Consider the following 16,363-nt stretch of genomic DNA (forward strand, 5'->3'; position numbering starts at 1 on the left):
TCTGCGTAATTATAACGCTGTGAAAACATTAACGCGCGCGCGTAATATCATTTTACGCTGGGAAAAACGCGCAGTTTGATCGTGACGCACGTGACCGGACCATAGTTCATTTCCATGGACCGGTCCATAGTTCATTTTTGCGGGCATAGTTAATTCAATGACTGCACTTTCAACCAATCAGATGACAGGAATCTATATATGAGGTATATAATGAGTTTTATAAACTGCAGATGAGCTACACAGCATTCTCTGGGCAAAATGTAGGAGAACAATTTACAAGAGTAGGTTTTAGCGTAGATTTTGAATCAAATGTTACATGTTGTGTCATAATTTTCATTGGGAATATCCCCGTCAATCTCCTTTCAGGTTCCATAAGTTCACAGTGCTGAGATCACTCAAAGTCTGTCATCATGAATGGGGTACTTGGTGGGTTGTCCTCCACAGGATACCGCAGGTGTGTTTTAACAGGAGGTGGTGGTCACAAAAAATTGAGGGGGGGGGGTGATGCTCTGTTTGTGGTCTTGGAAGGCTGGCTGATGCGGTCTTGTTGAAGGTCGGTCCACTGCCTGGGTCTTATCAAGTATGTCTATGTCAAACAATTGGCTATTCCAGTTAAATTCACACCCTTAATGGAAAACATGATCTTCAACACAGGGAGTGTGAATTTCGAATGGAATTACCTGAATGTGTGACAAACGCTTACGCTATTCCAGTTGCAATCCACATGGAAGCCATGATCTAGAATCTCCCACAGAGGAAGTGTGAATTTCAAGTGATGTTACCTAAATGGGTGAATCCATTTGAAATCTACACTCCCTATGTGGGAGATTAAGGTCATGTCTTCCATAAGGGGTGTATGGATTTGAACTGGAATGGCCCATATTGGACAATCAAATTAGTTGTAGGCACTTCAGCATTTGTTATTGTTATTATTAATTGTTAAAAGTTTCAGGATATTTTCTTCAGCTGGCTAAAGGCATAATGATCAAAGAAGACGTTATTCAATTAATGGAGTCAGTTTTGTGGTGGCATTTCAGCAAACAAGGCTTTCATGTCCAACTTCACAAAGGCTCTGAAAAGAAAAGAAAAAGAAATGAGGGCTTTGTTTGGAGCTGTTAAGATGACTTGACAATACTCAGTTTACTTTAACATTTTGTGGTGTTAGGAAATAATAATTTCATTTGTAGGATGCATAGGCGTAGATCCCGGGGGAGGGGGATAAATCCCCCTAATATTTTGCTGGGGGGATGGTCCATACAATCACCCCCTCAATGTTAATGCCTATATGTGGGTTTCTGTTAGCCTCAAATGTGCCTCAAATTGTGTGAATTTATTCCACTTTTAACCATATTTCACCAGTTAAGCTTCAATGTGGCAAAATTATTTGCATGCATTTGAACCATAAACCTATTCTGTCCCCAAAAGGTGCTGGATTTACTATACTTAAGAATTTTTTACAATCCCATTCCCCCAATATCAAAAAGAAATCTATGCCACTGGTAGGATGGCTAGGGAAGTAATATTTTGGGCTTTTTATATCACCATTTTAACATGCAAACTGAAATCAGCTCTTCTTGGGTAATCTATGGAATATATACTGCATGGTATGACACTTAAAACAGAAAAACTTTACTCTAAAAACTAAAACAGTTACAGAATGTCTACGAAAATAACACTTTTCAACATTGAATTGAATTGAATGTTACTTCCACTTCTTTTAAGCGTGAATTGTGGTGAGGGGCCCTGAGTATCCTTGTCCTGTTCCCTCAAAAAGGAATCTAGTCACTTGGAGTTATAGGTTTCGTTGGATTAGATGAAAACTTTCCTATAGAAGAAAAAAATCATTGATGCCATACCTGTCATAGGCATATATTGCCCCTTTAGCGCTTGCTTTCTTAGCGTTAGCCACATACATATAGTTCATATTCAAATCGTAGATAGCAATGTGCAGGTCACCGGTCTGTACAATAGCAGTGATGTCACGGATGGTGTTTTCAGCAGTTATGTTGCCATGGTATTTTGTTAATTGGCGGGCAAGAACGCTGCTGTAATCTGCGTCTAACCAATCCATACCTGTAAAATAGAATGAATGAGAATAGAATGTATTGAAAATTGAGTATTATGGTATATAGTGACGTTGGTGTTTATGTGGTTGCCCCACAAGCTTGCCAAGAAACCGCCTATGCACATGTGTTGACATGCTTTGCAGGATTAAGTTAGTGCGCACAATTGACACTGGGCATGTAACCAGCAAAATACGTACCTATGTCACTGCCAAACACAACATAAGCAAAGTATAATAATAGATTTTACCCTTGCAAGAGTATACTGCAGATTAACCTGGATAAGACCTAAATGTATTTAACTAAAAATAGTCTGTGCCACAGTCTGAGAAACAAATAGAAACTGCTCTTATAAATTGGAGCATAGTTTATTCTTTGATTTACCTCCAGTTCAGTAGTGACACCAATGCTTTTTTGCGACTGCGCTGCAAGCGTGCTGACAAACTACCCTTGTACATGTGCGTGTATGCTCTGCGCGATTAACTTTACATACATGATTTGATACTGTGACCAGCAAAATATGCATCTACATCACTAACAAACTTGAGGTGAACCAAAGAATAGTGACAAAGTGTGTGCCTTCAATGCCAGCTTACCCCAATAAACGACATCAGGAATTTTGGGATGCCATGTTGCATCTGGTCGCAAGTTTTTGTCATCAAAGAAGTTGGAAACAGCGTATGAATATTGCACTCCACGGAATGTCCCCAGCTGATAAAATGAGAACAGTAAAATGAAAAATTAATTTGCTCAATTTGTAAGAGCAACATTAGTCTGACAGCATAGCCAGTTTAGATGGTTTTGCCAGTTATAGTGTATTTTACTCCTCAGAATCTTATTATGTACCACTCAAGAACAATAATCAGCAAAGAAACAAACTACATGTATAATTGGCAAAACCATAAAACCCCTAAAATATGGTTTTCTGCTGGATTACATGGTAACACCAAATTGAAAACTGAAATGATTTTTTAAAATTTTGGTAGGTTAAGAAACAGTTGGTACAAATTAATGTGATCACAAAGCATTATTGTGTTTTAGAAAACATGTGCCTTTTAAATTTCCATCCCCAACACAAAGGATGAGGAAACATGTGTGATTTGCATCCGCCAAGGACACTGTCATCCAGAGTATTTTTATTTTCTCATAAAACATGGGTTATCCTGTCAGCATTTTTTCATTTCATTTCATTTGAGTGTCATACTTTGCCATCACCTACACCAAGGATGACATGTAGGATGTACGCATAGACTGATATTGGGCTATTTCAGATGAAATCCATAACCCCTATGGAAGACATGATCTTAATCCCCCACATACGGAGTGTAAATTTCAAATGCATGTACATAGCTACCTGAATGTCTTCCATAGGGGGTGTATGGATGTCAACTGGAATAGCTTAATGTAAACAGGTGGTGCACCAAGTGAAAAAGTCCAGTGTCATTATGTTAATGATGTCCACTGGTTCTATGAAGTGTGGTAGAGAAACTGCTACACCCACTCTGTGCCCATCACCACATATTATATATTATTATAAGAAAAATATCAAGACTGCACTTATAATTTATAAGTGCAGTCTTGATATTTTTTGTGTACGGCGATAGAAAGAATGTGTGAAAATTAAAGTAATTGAATACAAAGCACTTGGATTTTGTCTTATAGATGCGCCATCTGTACCTCTATTGTATATGCTATTGATAGCGCTAGGGGTCATTCGCATAAGGTGACGGAACCATCTAACTTGCTGTTTTGCAACATATTCTGTGATGGAGTTGCCCACCACAATATAAACATGGGTTCTAATATATCGCAATATAAATGTGACTTATTATGTTATTGGTTTGTCCCTTACCTTGCCATCCCCTACACCAAGGATAAGGTTGCATGTACGATGTGCATTTGCCATTCTGTTAACGGCATCATCCAATGTGTTGTCAAACTGAAGTACATCACGTAAAATATACTGAAATTAAACAAAACATTTGTTTGTCTCAATATTTGAGTATAAATATTGCTAGGTCATGCTCCCTTTGGACCTGCCTTAGTTGAGAAACTCAGTGTAAATAATGGTATTACAATTCTTGATTCACTTTCAAGATTCACATTTCTTGATTCACTGTATTATACTCCTATTTCACTTGGGTCATTTTAAGCAAAAGAAACAAAAAGTCAAAATAACTATGCTGTCCGTCCGATTGTGGTCCTACCTAAAGACAATTGTAAAAAGATGCCTTGAATGATATATAGTTTAAAATGAACCACTCACTGTAAATGGTATTCCAAATCTTGATTCACTTCCAAACGAGTCATCAGGGTATGATACCCCTATCTCACTTATTGCCATCTGACGGTCATTCATACCTGAAATAACAAATCATAAGAATTATATTTTTTAGTAAATTCAGCTCTCTCCATCTCCTTAAGTTTGCCTAGATATGCATTATAATGTAAAAAAATTGGGGCAGATCCAGAAGCCCATATACAGCTGTGCCGCCTTGTCCTGTAAGCCTCTTCCAATGCCCTTGTAGTTTTAAAGGGACATGTCCAGAAGCCCATACTGCTGTGCCACCTTGTCCTCTAATTAAGCCTCTTCCAATACCCTTATGGTTTTAAAGGGGCAGATCCAGAAGCCCATACATACCACTGTGCCACCTTGTCCTCTAATACTCTTCCAATACCCTTATAGCTTTAAAGGGTGCAGATGCCCATACTGCTGTGCCAACATGCCCTCCAATGATATTGTAGGTCTGTTTGAATAATGATCAGAATAGTGGAAGGGCCATTGATGGTAAAATTGGCTAAAATAGGCCGATTTTGTGTGGCTTTACCCCTCTGCCCCATCTTGATTTGCACCTATAATCTTACCTGTAATAGATCCAATCCATCCACTCCATCCCAGGTTAGCAAAGGCTCTGCCATTACCTGAGTTAGGATGGTACACTGTCACTTGAGGGTGATTTTTAAAAGGACCTAGGAGGAGAAAAATAATTAAAAATAAATAAAACCTAACTTGTAAATTTTCAGGAGCCTGTATAATTAACCTAGCAAAAATCCCGGAGAATGTGTGAATGGCAAATTTCACTTTTATTGCTTCATTCGTTTTGAAACAGTTTAGAAATGTGAGGAAGAAAAACCTTTTTTTAAAATCATAATTCAAAGTTTGAAAACAAATTCTGTAATTTCAAAAATATATCAGTATTCTTTCTTGTACAGTAAAAGTTGAAACTTTTCTCTAGTTTTCCGGAATCTGGGTCCCTTGGTTGATTTGTAGGCTAATCTCGAAAATGTAACAATTGTACCACACATACGGACACTATTATTTTTACAGGCACCAAGTGTGTAAACCTTGTGGGGACGTTACCCATTCTGTACTATCTCTATGGGTATTAAATGTCCCCACAAAGCTCAAGTCCCCATAAGGCATATACCCTGTGGAGACTTGCTCCTAAGGAGGTGGGCTTCACACGGTATATCCAATAGGTCATTTTAAGCATATTTAGCTTATGGGAACGTGGCTTTGTCCCCACAAGCTAAACACAGTCCATAAGGATAGTACTGAACAGATAAGTGTCCCCATAAAGATACAAATTTCCGAGCAGAGATTCAATGCGTGCCCATAACGTTATGTACACACCTAGCACCTGGTGCATGAATATGACCCACGGCATGAATGTATGCCTTAGAGGTAGTGCATGTAGCAGATTCTGTTGCAGGGCAAATAAACAAAACATTTCTGCAGGCCATTTAAGCCCTTGGCCTTAAACTTTTGGGAGCCCTGACAAATTTGTGCAGGACCGAATAAAACTTGGAAAATGGTAAAAAACACATTTTCGGTGGATTTTCAAGTGGATACTCGTAAGATCACAATGATATGTCGGCAGTGTTGGCATAGCTGGCCCGATATTGATAGAAATATCACATAATATGTCTTGCTGACTTGGACTTACTAGATCAACATCACATCGATCATTATTGGTATTTGTGATCATTCTTACCATCGACATTCCAGTCCAGAGCTCGTAGCTGTAGAATGGTTCCTGGTTTAGGTACGGCACTATTCCATGCTCCAAACATTGAACAGTCACCCTTCCTGAAAATAAATCAAATATAATTATAGGATTATGGGATTGTAAAGATGACTAAGGTTATAAGGTCTTCATCTCTGTTCATTTTTATTTCACAATTTCACAGTATAGTGCAGTATTAATAGATTGGAACATGATGTAAATGAGAACTCTTGTTGTAAATGAGAGAACTATTATTCATTTAACATAGAAATGGCATTTTTACCAGAAATTTGAAAACTATGAATTTCTTCAAAGTCATGAAGAGCAGTTAATTTTAGATTACATTTGGGCATTGATTTATATACCAACTCATTGAAACCATTTATTGGTAAATTATGCTTTACAAATCCACTTGATTACTCACGTTTTAGACGTTTCATCTTCCGAAACGTTACAAATCCACTTGATTACCCACGTTTTAGACGTTTCATCTTCTACGGAAGATGAAACGTCTAAAACGTGAGTAATCAAGTGGATTTGTAAAGCGGAAGATGAAACGTCTAAAACGTGAGTAATCAAGTGGATTTGTAAAGCATAATTTACCAATAATTGATATCTAACAATCCTGATGAACTTATTCAAGGAGTCATTGAAACCATGCCAAATATTGCCATCTTCAGTAGATAGCAGTGCAATTATTTGACATAGCCATATTATTATAGGGCCTAATTATGTAATTTCTGAGCATCAAAACTATTGTGTAAGTTAACTTCATTCTATAAAGATTAGAAATTGATGACAAATGGTTAACTTACGTTAGTTCTCCCAGCATATGGATCCGTTGTATTTTCTATTGAATATAAGAAATTAGAAAGAATTGAAGTTATTAACCAATTGGACTATTCCATTTGAAATTCACACTGCCCCTGTGGTGGAAGATTTTGGAAATATCTTCCACAGGGGGAGTATGTTTTTCAAACGTAATTGGTCAGAGATTTGAAACCCATTCTCCCCCTGTATAATGGCTTATACCTATATCATCCATAACTGGAGTGAGTATTTCAAATGATAGTTACCCAATTGAGTGTTCTATTTGAAACTCATACTCCCTCCATGGAAGACTTTAGCTAAATCTTCCACAGGGGTAGTGTGTATTTCAAATGGAATAGCCCAATGAAAGTCTGTCAGCACAAAACCAAGAATTGATGGTAGTTACAGTAGAATGGTACATTTTAAGAATAACAAGCACTGAGATTTGTAATTGTATGTAACATCTCTTGTGGATTTTTGTATATATTTAAATGAAATTTAATGAAATGTCAAAAAAGAATCTAAATTGAGTAAATTTTTGAATATTTTAGGAAAAAATAACAAAATTCAGGTAAATTGAGTGCACCTGGGGGATTGCGATTGCACCTCTTCATTGATGCTACTACATGTATGTAGTACCTCTAAAAACTAGACACTATCAGGTTAAATCTACTTTAATATGTATCCAAAGATATTATACCCAAAGAGTACTGACTTAAAATTGGCCCATGTGTAACACTATGATGAATCTGCTATTTGTCCTCCATGATCTACATGCAAACATGACAGAGTCTGATCTACCTCATTGTGTGTACCACATAATTAAGTTTGCATACATATTTGTTGGTAAATTTTCACTTTGTAATTTTCCCCCAATCAGAATTAAGCAGTACATGTATAACCGAAATGACCTACTCTGTAATCTACTCCAGCAGCTGTACCAAGGCCTTTAATTTCTTCCAGAAAGTATTTTCCTGAAAAAATTATAATAAATAAGGTTAGGTTATATATGGGGTTGCACATGTGTGTGTATGTGTTTGTTTCATATTATCTTGGTGTAGATTATCTAGTAGTTCAAAACATTTTGATGTCTGACACAAACACCATCATCAACCAGATGTCTGATGAAGTCCAATGGCTGCGATGCAACATAACAAAGTGAGTTGAAATTTCAAGTTCCAGTATCAGATTTATTTACTAAACAGTGTTTGTTTTATTGCTTGTGTTCATTTGTTTTAGCAAACATTTTTAGTTGTGTGAATGTAGTTTACTGGTATTTTATAAATACTTATGATATTTTGCATTTATATTCTGCATTGCAAAATGAAGGTGGTATTGGATAGTATACAAATATTACATGTCTAAGAGTGTGATAGTACAAAATATATCATGAGGTCAAATTTTGACTTTTGTATTTCACGAGGCGTAGCCGAGTGAAATAGGTCAGTCAAAATTTAACCAAATGATATATTTTTACTATTACGAATATTGGCATGTCATGATATAATATATAACATATGACCCAATGGTCTAGAGCAATAACCTAGCAACCTACAGGTTCAGATTCAAGTAGTGCTAGCCCACAACTGGCATACAAAGCCCAACCTAAAGCTGAATGTTGAGAAACTGACCGTATTATGTTCTGTGCTCTTTGCACGACACTGAAGTCTACCAACTCCTTACATTTTCAAAAGATTTTTTGTCTTTAATTATGATATCATAACTAGTGCATTATATTACCATGCCTAGAACTACAAGAAATCCATACCTGAATATTTTTCAGTTGCCAGGATTTCCAGATCTAGAGCTACATCCAAGCCAAAATTGGACACATCTTCCAAGAACCATGGTCTGAAGATCTTGACAGTCCCATTGATAGCCTCAATCTGTGTGAGAAGAAGAAAAACGGATAAACAACTAGAATTACATGGTTCGTAATTAAGGTGGCCCCCACACATAGGTGTGTAAACAAGGCTTGTAATTACAAATATGCAATATGCAAATCAGCTCATTATATTCATAAATGTGCAAATAACAGGACACAAAACAATACAGCACATCAGGCTACCATATCCAATCACCAAACCAAGTTTGAATTTGATATTTGAAAACTCTAGCGAGATCGATAAATTCAGGTATCATGCGAAAGTATCAAATGTGGTGATTTTGGGACAAAACTGTGATTTTGGGTCATAAATATAATTTTTGGTCAAAATGTGTTTTTTGGTGAAGAATGTGATTTTGGGTCATGGCATGGCAAAAAATTCACATTAAAAGAGACATACATGGTGACGTTTGCATGTAAAGTATATGAACTATGCACTCTATGAAGAGGTTACAGACCGATACACAAATTTATCGGACAGCTAGGTTATAAACAATGGTATAGGATGCAAGATTCTGAAGACATAATAATGAAGTTAATCGGTATTGCGTTTGACCTGCACAGTGGATTAATGAATTTGCTTCTGCCCGGACAGCCAAACAAGAAACAAGCAACCATCTGGATGATAACATAAGCCCCACACATGTGTGGGGCCAAAAATGAACCATATGGTCTGAAGATCTTGACAGTCCCATTGATAGCCTCAATCTGTTTGAGAAGAAGAAAAACAGGTAAGCAAAAATAAGACAAAAACAAACAGCAAGACATAAGCTATTACAAGACATACAAAGACAAGCAGCAAAACAAAGACATTACAGTAAGACAAGACAAAGACTTGACAAACAAAACATTAAGACAAACGGTAATGCAGACAAACAGAATGAGACGGAAGCTGGATGCTAAAAATATGATTAAGTGATTAATGTTTGTAACTGTGCACTGGTATTATCTGGGAGTGAAGAAAATTTGAAATGAATCGATCAATACATTTGGTTGTGCAGAAGGTACACTCTACTGTATTCCTCCAATACAAGGAACAACCTGGTGTTATTGTTTGTTTGTATGGTAACTCCATGCAGAGACACACATGGGTCCTGATGGGACCAGGCTCAAGCTAAATGCTCAAGCCAGGCTAAAAATGCCTATATAAGAATGTTGGCCCAAGATCCAAGAGCTCTATAACCCCAACCTCCAGTAATGCTCACCACTTGATCTTCCAGATATTGCCAGACAGAATCCAACAAATCTGTTGCTTCTTCTTTCAGTAAGGTTCCATGTGCAAATCCCATCTCATAAGGTGTACCTGCGAAGAAAATATAAAGGATATGATGAACTCATAGGGCCGGTTTCTCAAAGCATGGCTAGTGGTCAGGGTTCCTAAGCCATCAAGCTTAAACCCAATTAGTCCTATGTACCAGTGCTTACAATTTCACATCATACATCACCTAAAAAGATAAATCAATAAATTGGATCCACATTGGTAGGGCTAGCCTACTGGCTTAGGAAGTCTGACCACTAGCCAAGGTTTGAGAAATCGGACCGTAGTCTTGAAAATTGATTCTTTACTAATTGCCGAAGGGAATAAGACAATACCAATACTTGTCCAGGGAAAAGAAATAATACTTAATATCATACTTGTTTAGGGATGCATGTTTAAGTCAAGTACATGTGTTCAGGTTGCTTTTTGAAAAATCACAATGTTCATGGATGATACCCCATTGTCAATGTCAAGTGGCCCTCTGCCCTGGGATTTGCAGCTTGCTTTACTGAGGTAGATGCCCAAGTTTGAAGTGGGTTAAGGGAACTGGAATGTGCGTTTTGAGCGTTTCGACAGTATTTTTGTGGGACATGAGAGCACATCAGACATATCGAATTGCATTCTGAATACGAAGAATGTCTTTCTGATATCAAATAAATTTCATTCTATGAAATTTACGATATAATACAAATTTTATGACAAATTAATAAAATTTGATATTTTTCACATTTTTAAGATAAACAGTCCTCGAAGTAAATTTTTTTAATTTAATGATTTATTCTTAAAGTGTATGCAGCTGGGAGGAAAAGCCGATGATCAATTGAAAATTTTGACCTTTCATATTGAAGATATGGATTTTTTTCCCAAAAAGACCTATTTTTTTTTGGTGTTTTGGGAAAAAAATCCATATCTTCAATCTGAAAAGGTCAAAATTTTCAATTGATCGTCGGTTTTTCATCCCACATACATACACTTCAAATAGAAACCATCAGATTTGTAAAGTTTACTTCGAGTACTGTTAAAGGGGCATTTCGTGATCCACAGCCTCATCCCCCCACTTTTCTCAAAAAAAGTTGAGATTTTTATATCGCTGGAAACCTCTGGCTACATAATGTTTATGTACAAAATATCTCTTGCAGATTAATTCGTTTAGCTAAGATATCGTGAAATTTGAATTTCGTTCTGGTGCACCAGAACGAAATTACAACGATTATCTATGGAACAGTGTAATACACATAATCATGCATAACTCGCAAACGCAAAAACTGAATCAACTGAAATTTTGGGAATAGGCTTTTTTCGTGGATATGTACTGAAACATGTCATAAAAAGAGGGTGCTAGGATCATGAAATCCTCCTTTAAATATCAAAAATATCAATTTTTAATGATTTGCCATAAAATGTGTATTACATTGCGAATTTCAAAAAATCAAAATTATTTTATATCAGAAGGACATTCTTCGTATTTAGAATGCAATTCGATATGTGTGATGTGCTCTAATGTCCCACAATAAATATTGCCCAAACGTTCATACCCCTTCCCTTAAGATTGAGGCAACTTGTTGCCTCCCTCCACACACACACACACCAACACTTAACTTTAGTGGTGGCGGAATCATTAAAATTTATGGGGGAACAAGCATTTTTTGTTCAGGTTTTATTGAGCCTTTTTTGCGTACACGAGAAATTTCAATTTCAGACTATTTTAGGACAAAATGAATGTGTGTTTTGCTGTTTGATGTACCGATGTGTGGCAATCATGTAAAACTTGGACCCAAAACACTATTTATTATGGAAAAAAGGAATAAGATGCAAGCCCGGGATGCATGGGGCAATTATTGCATATTTTCTTTTATTATGATTTTTAGGGGGACGTCCCCACTTGCAAAAATTTAGGAGGGACATGCCCCCATGCTTAACTTACCCCAAACATGAAGCAAGTAGAACTTATCATCTCCCTGCCCTGCTGTATAAAGTTTTCCATTTGCAGCTTGTTTCACAAAGACTGGCGCAGCTGTCTGAATTGGATTCTCATTGGGTTTTGCATTTGGATCAGGCTGCAAACACAAGGGAAGGATTATCAAACAAAAGAAAAGTATGAAAACAGCACAGAGGTTTAAACATTTTGCGTATCTAAAATGTTTATATTATAGTGAAGTAATAATTATAGTAATAAATTATAGTAATTATCAATTATAGTAATAAAAAGTGAGTGGATATTAAGAGAACTGGAGGATTTACCAGGAGTGGTGGGACAAATATTAACAATCTAAGGTAGTACGCCGATGACACTGTCCTGATAGCTACATCTGAGTCAGATCTTCAACAAATAATCAACAAAATTGTGACTGAAAGTGAGAAGAAAGGACTCTTCATCAACTGCAAGAAACTGAGTGTCTGGTTACAAAACAGAAGGATGTTCCTATCTGCAACATTAAAATCCATGAGGGCAATCTGAGGCAAGTTGATGGGTTTGGCTATCTGGGAAGTTGGATCACAACAGATGGGAGGTGTGACAGAGAAATCAATAGGAGAATTGCAATGGCAAAAGAGACTTTCACAAGGATGAGCTGGTTAGTCGCAAAGGCAATGGAAGATTGATATATTGCAAGCAATGGAAATGTGGTTCCTCAGACAAATGTTGAGGATCCCTTGGACTATAATTCACACCACAAATGAAACAGTATTGTATAGAGCTGGCAGGCAACGGATGCTCCTGAGGAAGATCCGGAAACTGCAACTTGATTTCCTGGGCCACTGTATGAGGAAAGATGATCTTGAGTGTTTGTTTCTTACGGGGAAGATTAATGGAAGGAGAGACAGAGGGCGCCAGAGGACAACATATCTTCAGAGTATCGCAGTCTGGACGGGTACATCAAGCTGTTGAGATTGGCAAAGAACAGGATGGATTGGCATTTCAGGGTCGCCCATGTCACTGGATATGGCCCATAGAGATAGAGAGAGTAATAAAAAGAGGAAAAAAGTTATGCATTGGATCTCAAAATTTTCGGAAGCTTTGAGTGACGATTTTGAAATACAATGCGTAATGCACTATTATACATCAAAAAATTATTTTCCTAAAATTCTATATTGATTTTAAGTTCAGATTTCCAGACATTCTAAGATTTTCCAAACAGGAAATATCCGATATCTCCGGGAGGGAAGGTGGTATGAAAGTCAAACAACCATCAAAATGTGTATTTTTACCCACACTATAATGTCATGCCAATAACTCAATTTCAGCCAAAAGTGGATGTAAGAGCTTTTGCAACAGAGCTCTTCAAATGCTTTTATTTTTAGCAATAGAATTCTGGTTAAAAATGGAGACAAAATTTAATTTATTGGCCAATTTTGTGAGACAAAATTAATGCAGTCTGCAAACAAAACAAACGTGTGCCAGCTTTGTCCAAGACATATTTTTATTTATTTATTTTGACCTGCATTTTTTAATGAGCTATAATTTCACTTACAAAAATGTATTGAATTGGATCCATTTTACTCTCAATACAATCAGTGGCAATTCATGGATATGTGTGGCTACACAGCAAACATAAGTGAGGCATAGGGCCTATGTATTTCGTAACTTCTAAAATATACCCACCACAATTCTGCTAATTAATAGCAGTAATGTAGTATTCTACAGAAAATAGTTTTATTTTTAATCTTTAGTTTTACTTTTAGTTCAGCTGTTCCAAAACAATAACTCATTTTATTCCAAAACATGTTAAGCATTTTTTCTTACCAAAAATTCACATGCATATGCACCAAAACAGTAGTAACATCATATCCTGACTTCCTAACATGTGTTGTACCATATAATTCTTTGAGTGAGCAAAGCAACTAAACAAATATACATTAATGATAAATACTGGATATTACTCACCTTCCCACTGCACACAGTGGCCACAACAGCCAATGCTAACAACACCAAAAGACGCATTTTACAGATTTCTCAAAGTCAAGGAAAATCTGATCCACTAGAGCAAAAGCTTACGGCAAAACCAGGTCCTGTCAAAATCAACAGGTATGGCTGGTAATCAGGTGACATAAGCAAACAATATTGTTAACTTGTACCTAAAAATAAAAATATTTAATTTATACTCCTGTTCAAAATACTTCATGCATTTCTTGCACTTGACAGGCAGTACAGTATATAATAGTTGGGCTAAGAAATCATTAAACTTGATAAAATTCTGTGACAGAAATTTCAGTATATCTTTTTATCCATGTTCACTTTCTGTCATGTCTGTGTGTTTGTGTGACACACTGACACTGAATGGAACTAAGGTTTCAATCATGGAACAAAATTCTATTTGCTAATGTTAAAAAGATCTTGGTTTATATTGTGCAAGGGACCATGAAATTATTGGGGAAAATATATACCATTGCAAATAGGTCACAGTTGAGTTTATAGTATTTAGTTTATTTTTCCTATGTCACAATCACTTCATTGTCCTGTTTTATAAACTATAATTGCCTATGGAATAAATCAAACAAAAAATTCAAAGGAAAAAAATTAAATCATCAATTTAGGAATTCAGAATTGAAAGAAATAAAAATGGGATAAAAATAATGAGTACAAGTCCACTTTTATTCTTTAATATTATCCCATTTTCAAACATGAAAAGGAAAGAAATACAGCAAAAAGGGGAGCACAAGAAAAAGATTAAACTAGAATTACGCAGTTCATAATTAAGGTGGCCCCACACAAAGGTGTGTAAATAACAGATTTGTAAATACAAATGATATGCAAATAAGCTCATTAATATTGATAAATACTGCAAATAACATGACACAAAACTGTACAGCACATCAGGCCACCATATCCAATCACCATACCAAGTTTGAAGTTTATTGTGTTTAAGCTGCAGAGTGGATTAATGAAAATGTAGGCAAAATATGCAAATTAGCTCATTAATATTCATAAATATGCAAATAACATGACACAAAAAGCTGCAGAGTGGATTAATGAATTTGCTTCCACCTGGTCAGCCAAAGAAAGGAAGAAAGAAAGAAACAACCAACCAAACAGGCAAACATTTGTATGATAAAATAAGCCCCACATGTGTAATGGCCAAAAAATAATGTGAAAGATAAAGGTGAGGTAAGACAGAAAGCAAAGAGTAAGAAAGCTGACTGTGATTAATGAAATAAAATTTTGTTTCAAAGATGCACATATTTTCTGAACATGAGTATAATTTGTACAAAGCTTGTGACTGATACCAACTTGCAAAATGTTCAAAGATCAGATAGAGAATTATGATAAGGAAATAGTCAACACCAGCACTAGCATCCCACTGCAAATGAGATAGCGTGTACAAGTTGACAGAAGTTTGATTAATGGGCACAATTTGAAATAATTTGCCATAGAAAGAGGGGGGGGGGGGCATTCAGTGAGAGCAAAATATACAAGGCGGTTTTCGAATCACGAGTCTCGCCTGCTTTCGCGACCACCTACTTTCGCAAAAACTTTTGGTAGAAATGAACCTGCAACAAGCCATGGTGATTTGCCTGTTCAATTTGAGCTTGATTGGATCAATATTGAAATTTGACCTTTGACCCCTAAATTTTGGTGGTTCTCGGTTGGGCACAATTACCTGGCCGATGGTGACTGTACCCACCAAGTCTCATGCCCATCCGACAGTTTTTACTAATTTGACCTCAGATGACCCCTGTTTCCCCCGAAATGACCTTCCAAAAATTGGGCTCTAGGCCAATTTTGTGCCTATTTTTGCATTTTTCTCAAAAATTATAGCACATAGGTGACAAGCAAGATATGTATATTATAGGGGCAAGGACTACAACTACTGCACTAAAAATGCAGCAACTCAAGGCAAGCAGTTATTGATTTATTGATCAAATATTGGTTTTGCCTCATTTTTTACTGTAACTCCACAACTGTTGGTGCCGAAATAAAATTTCCAGTGCAGTAGTATTGCCCCAATAATATACATATCTTACTTGTCACCAATGCACTATAATTTTTGAGAAAAATGCAAAAATAGGCACAAAATTGGGCAGGGGTGTAGTACCCCCTTAAAAAAAAACAAAATTACTACACAGTGGCCTTTGGAGCAGTGTAATTCACATAACACATAACTGGCAAACGCAAGATCAGAATCAACTGAAATTTTGGGAATGAGCTTTTTTCGTGGTTATCTACTGAAAACTGTCATAAAAAGAGGATGCCAGAATCACAAAATACTCCTTTAAATGTGAGAAAATAATAATATTTAAACTGTTGAATTTGGTTGGAATTTCAAAGCCTTCCACAGTGGGAGTGTGTATTTATTTATGAGTTATTTCACATGCTGGTCATAAAATGGCATTTCTAAATCAT

At 36.4% G+C, this 16,363-nt stretch overlaps 1 protein-coding gene across 1 annotated transcript; it reads right to left on the reverse strand.

Annotated features, from left to right (window-relative positions):
* Positions 1 to 45: 45 nt before the first annotated feature.
* On the reverse strand, positions 46 to 14,064 carry LOC140164688 (protein dcd1A-like). The gene is made up of 13 exons (XM_072188038.1): positions 13,907 to 14,064; positions 11,948 to 12,080; positions 9,971 to 10,068; positions 8,649 to 8,766; positions 7,796 to 7,854; positions 6,886 to 6,920; positions 6,059 to 6,153; positions 4,929 to 5,033; positions 4,330 to 4,424; positions 3,916 to 4,026; positions 2,660 to 2,774; positions 1,857 to 2,073; positions 46 to 1,072 (listed from the first exon to the last, which is right to left on the reverse strand). The coding sequence occupies exons 1-13, from the start codon at positions 13,961 to 13,963 to the stop codon at positions 1,015 to 1,017; spliced, it is 1,296 nt and encodes a 431-aa protein (XP_072044139.1). The 5' UTR covers positions 13,964 to 14,064; the 3' UTR covers positions 46 to 1,014.
* Between the last annotated feature and the right edge of the window lie 2,299 nt (positions 14,065 to 16,363).

Source organism: Amphiura filiformis, chromosome 11, assembly GCF_039555335.1.
Source record: "Amphiura filiformis chromosome 11, Afil_fr2py, whole genome shotgun sequence".
Classification (NCBI taxonomy): domain Eukaryota; kingdom Metazoa; phylum Echinodermata; class Ophiuroidea; order Amphilepidida; family Amphiuridae; genus Amphiura; species Amphiura filiformis.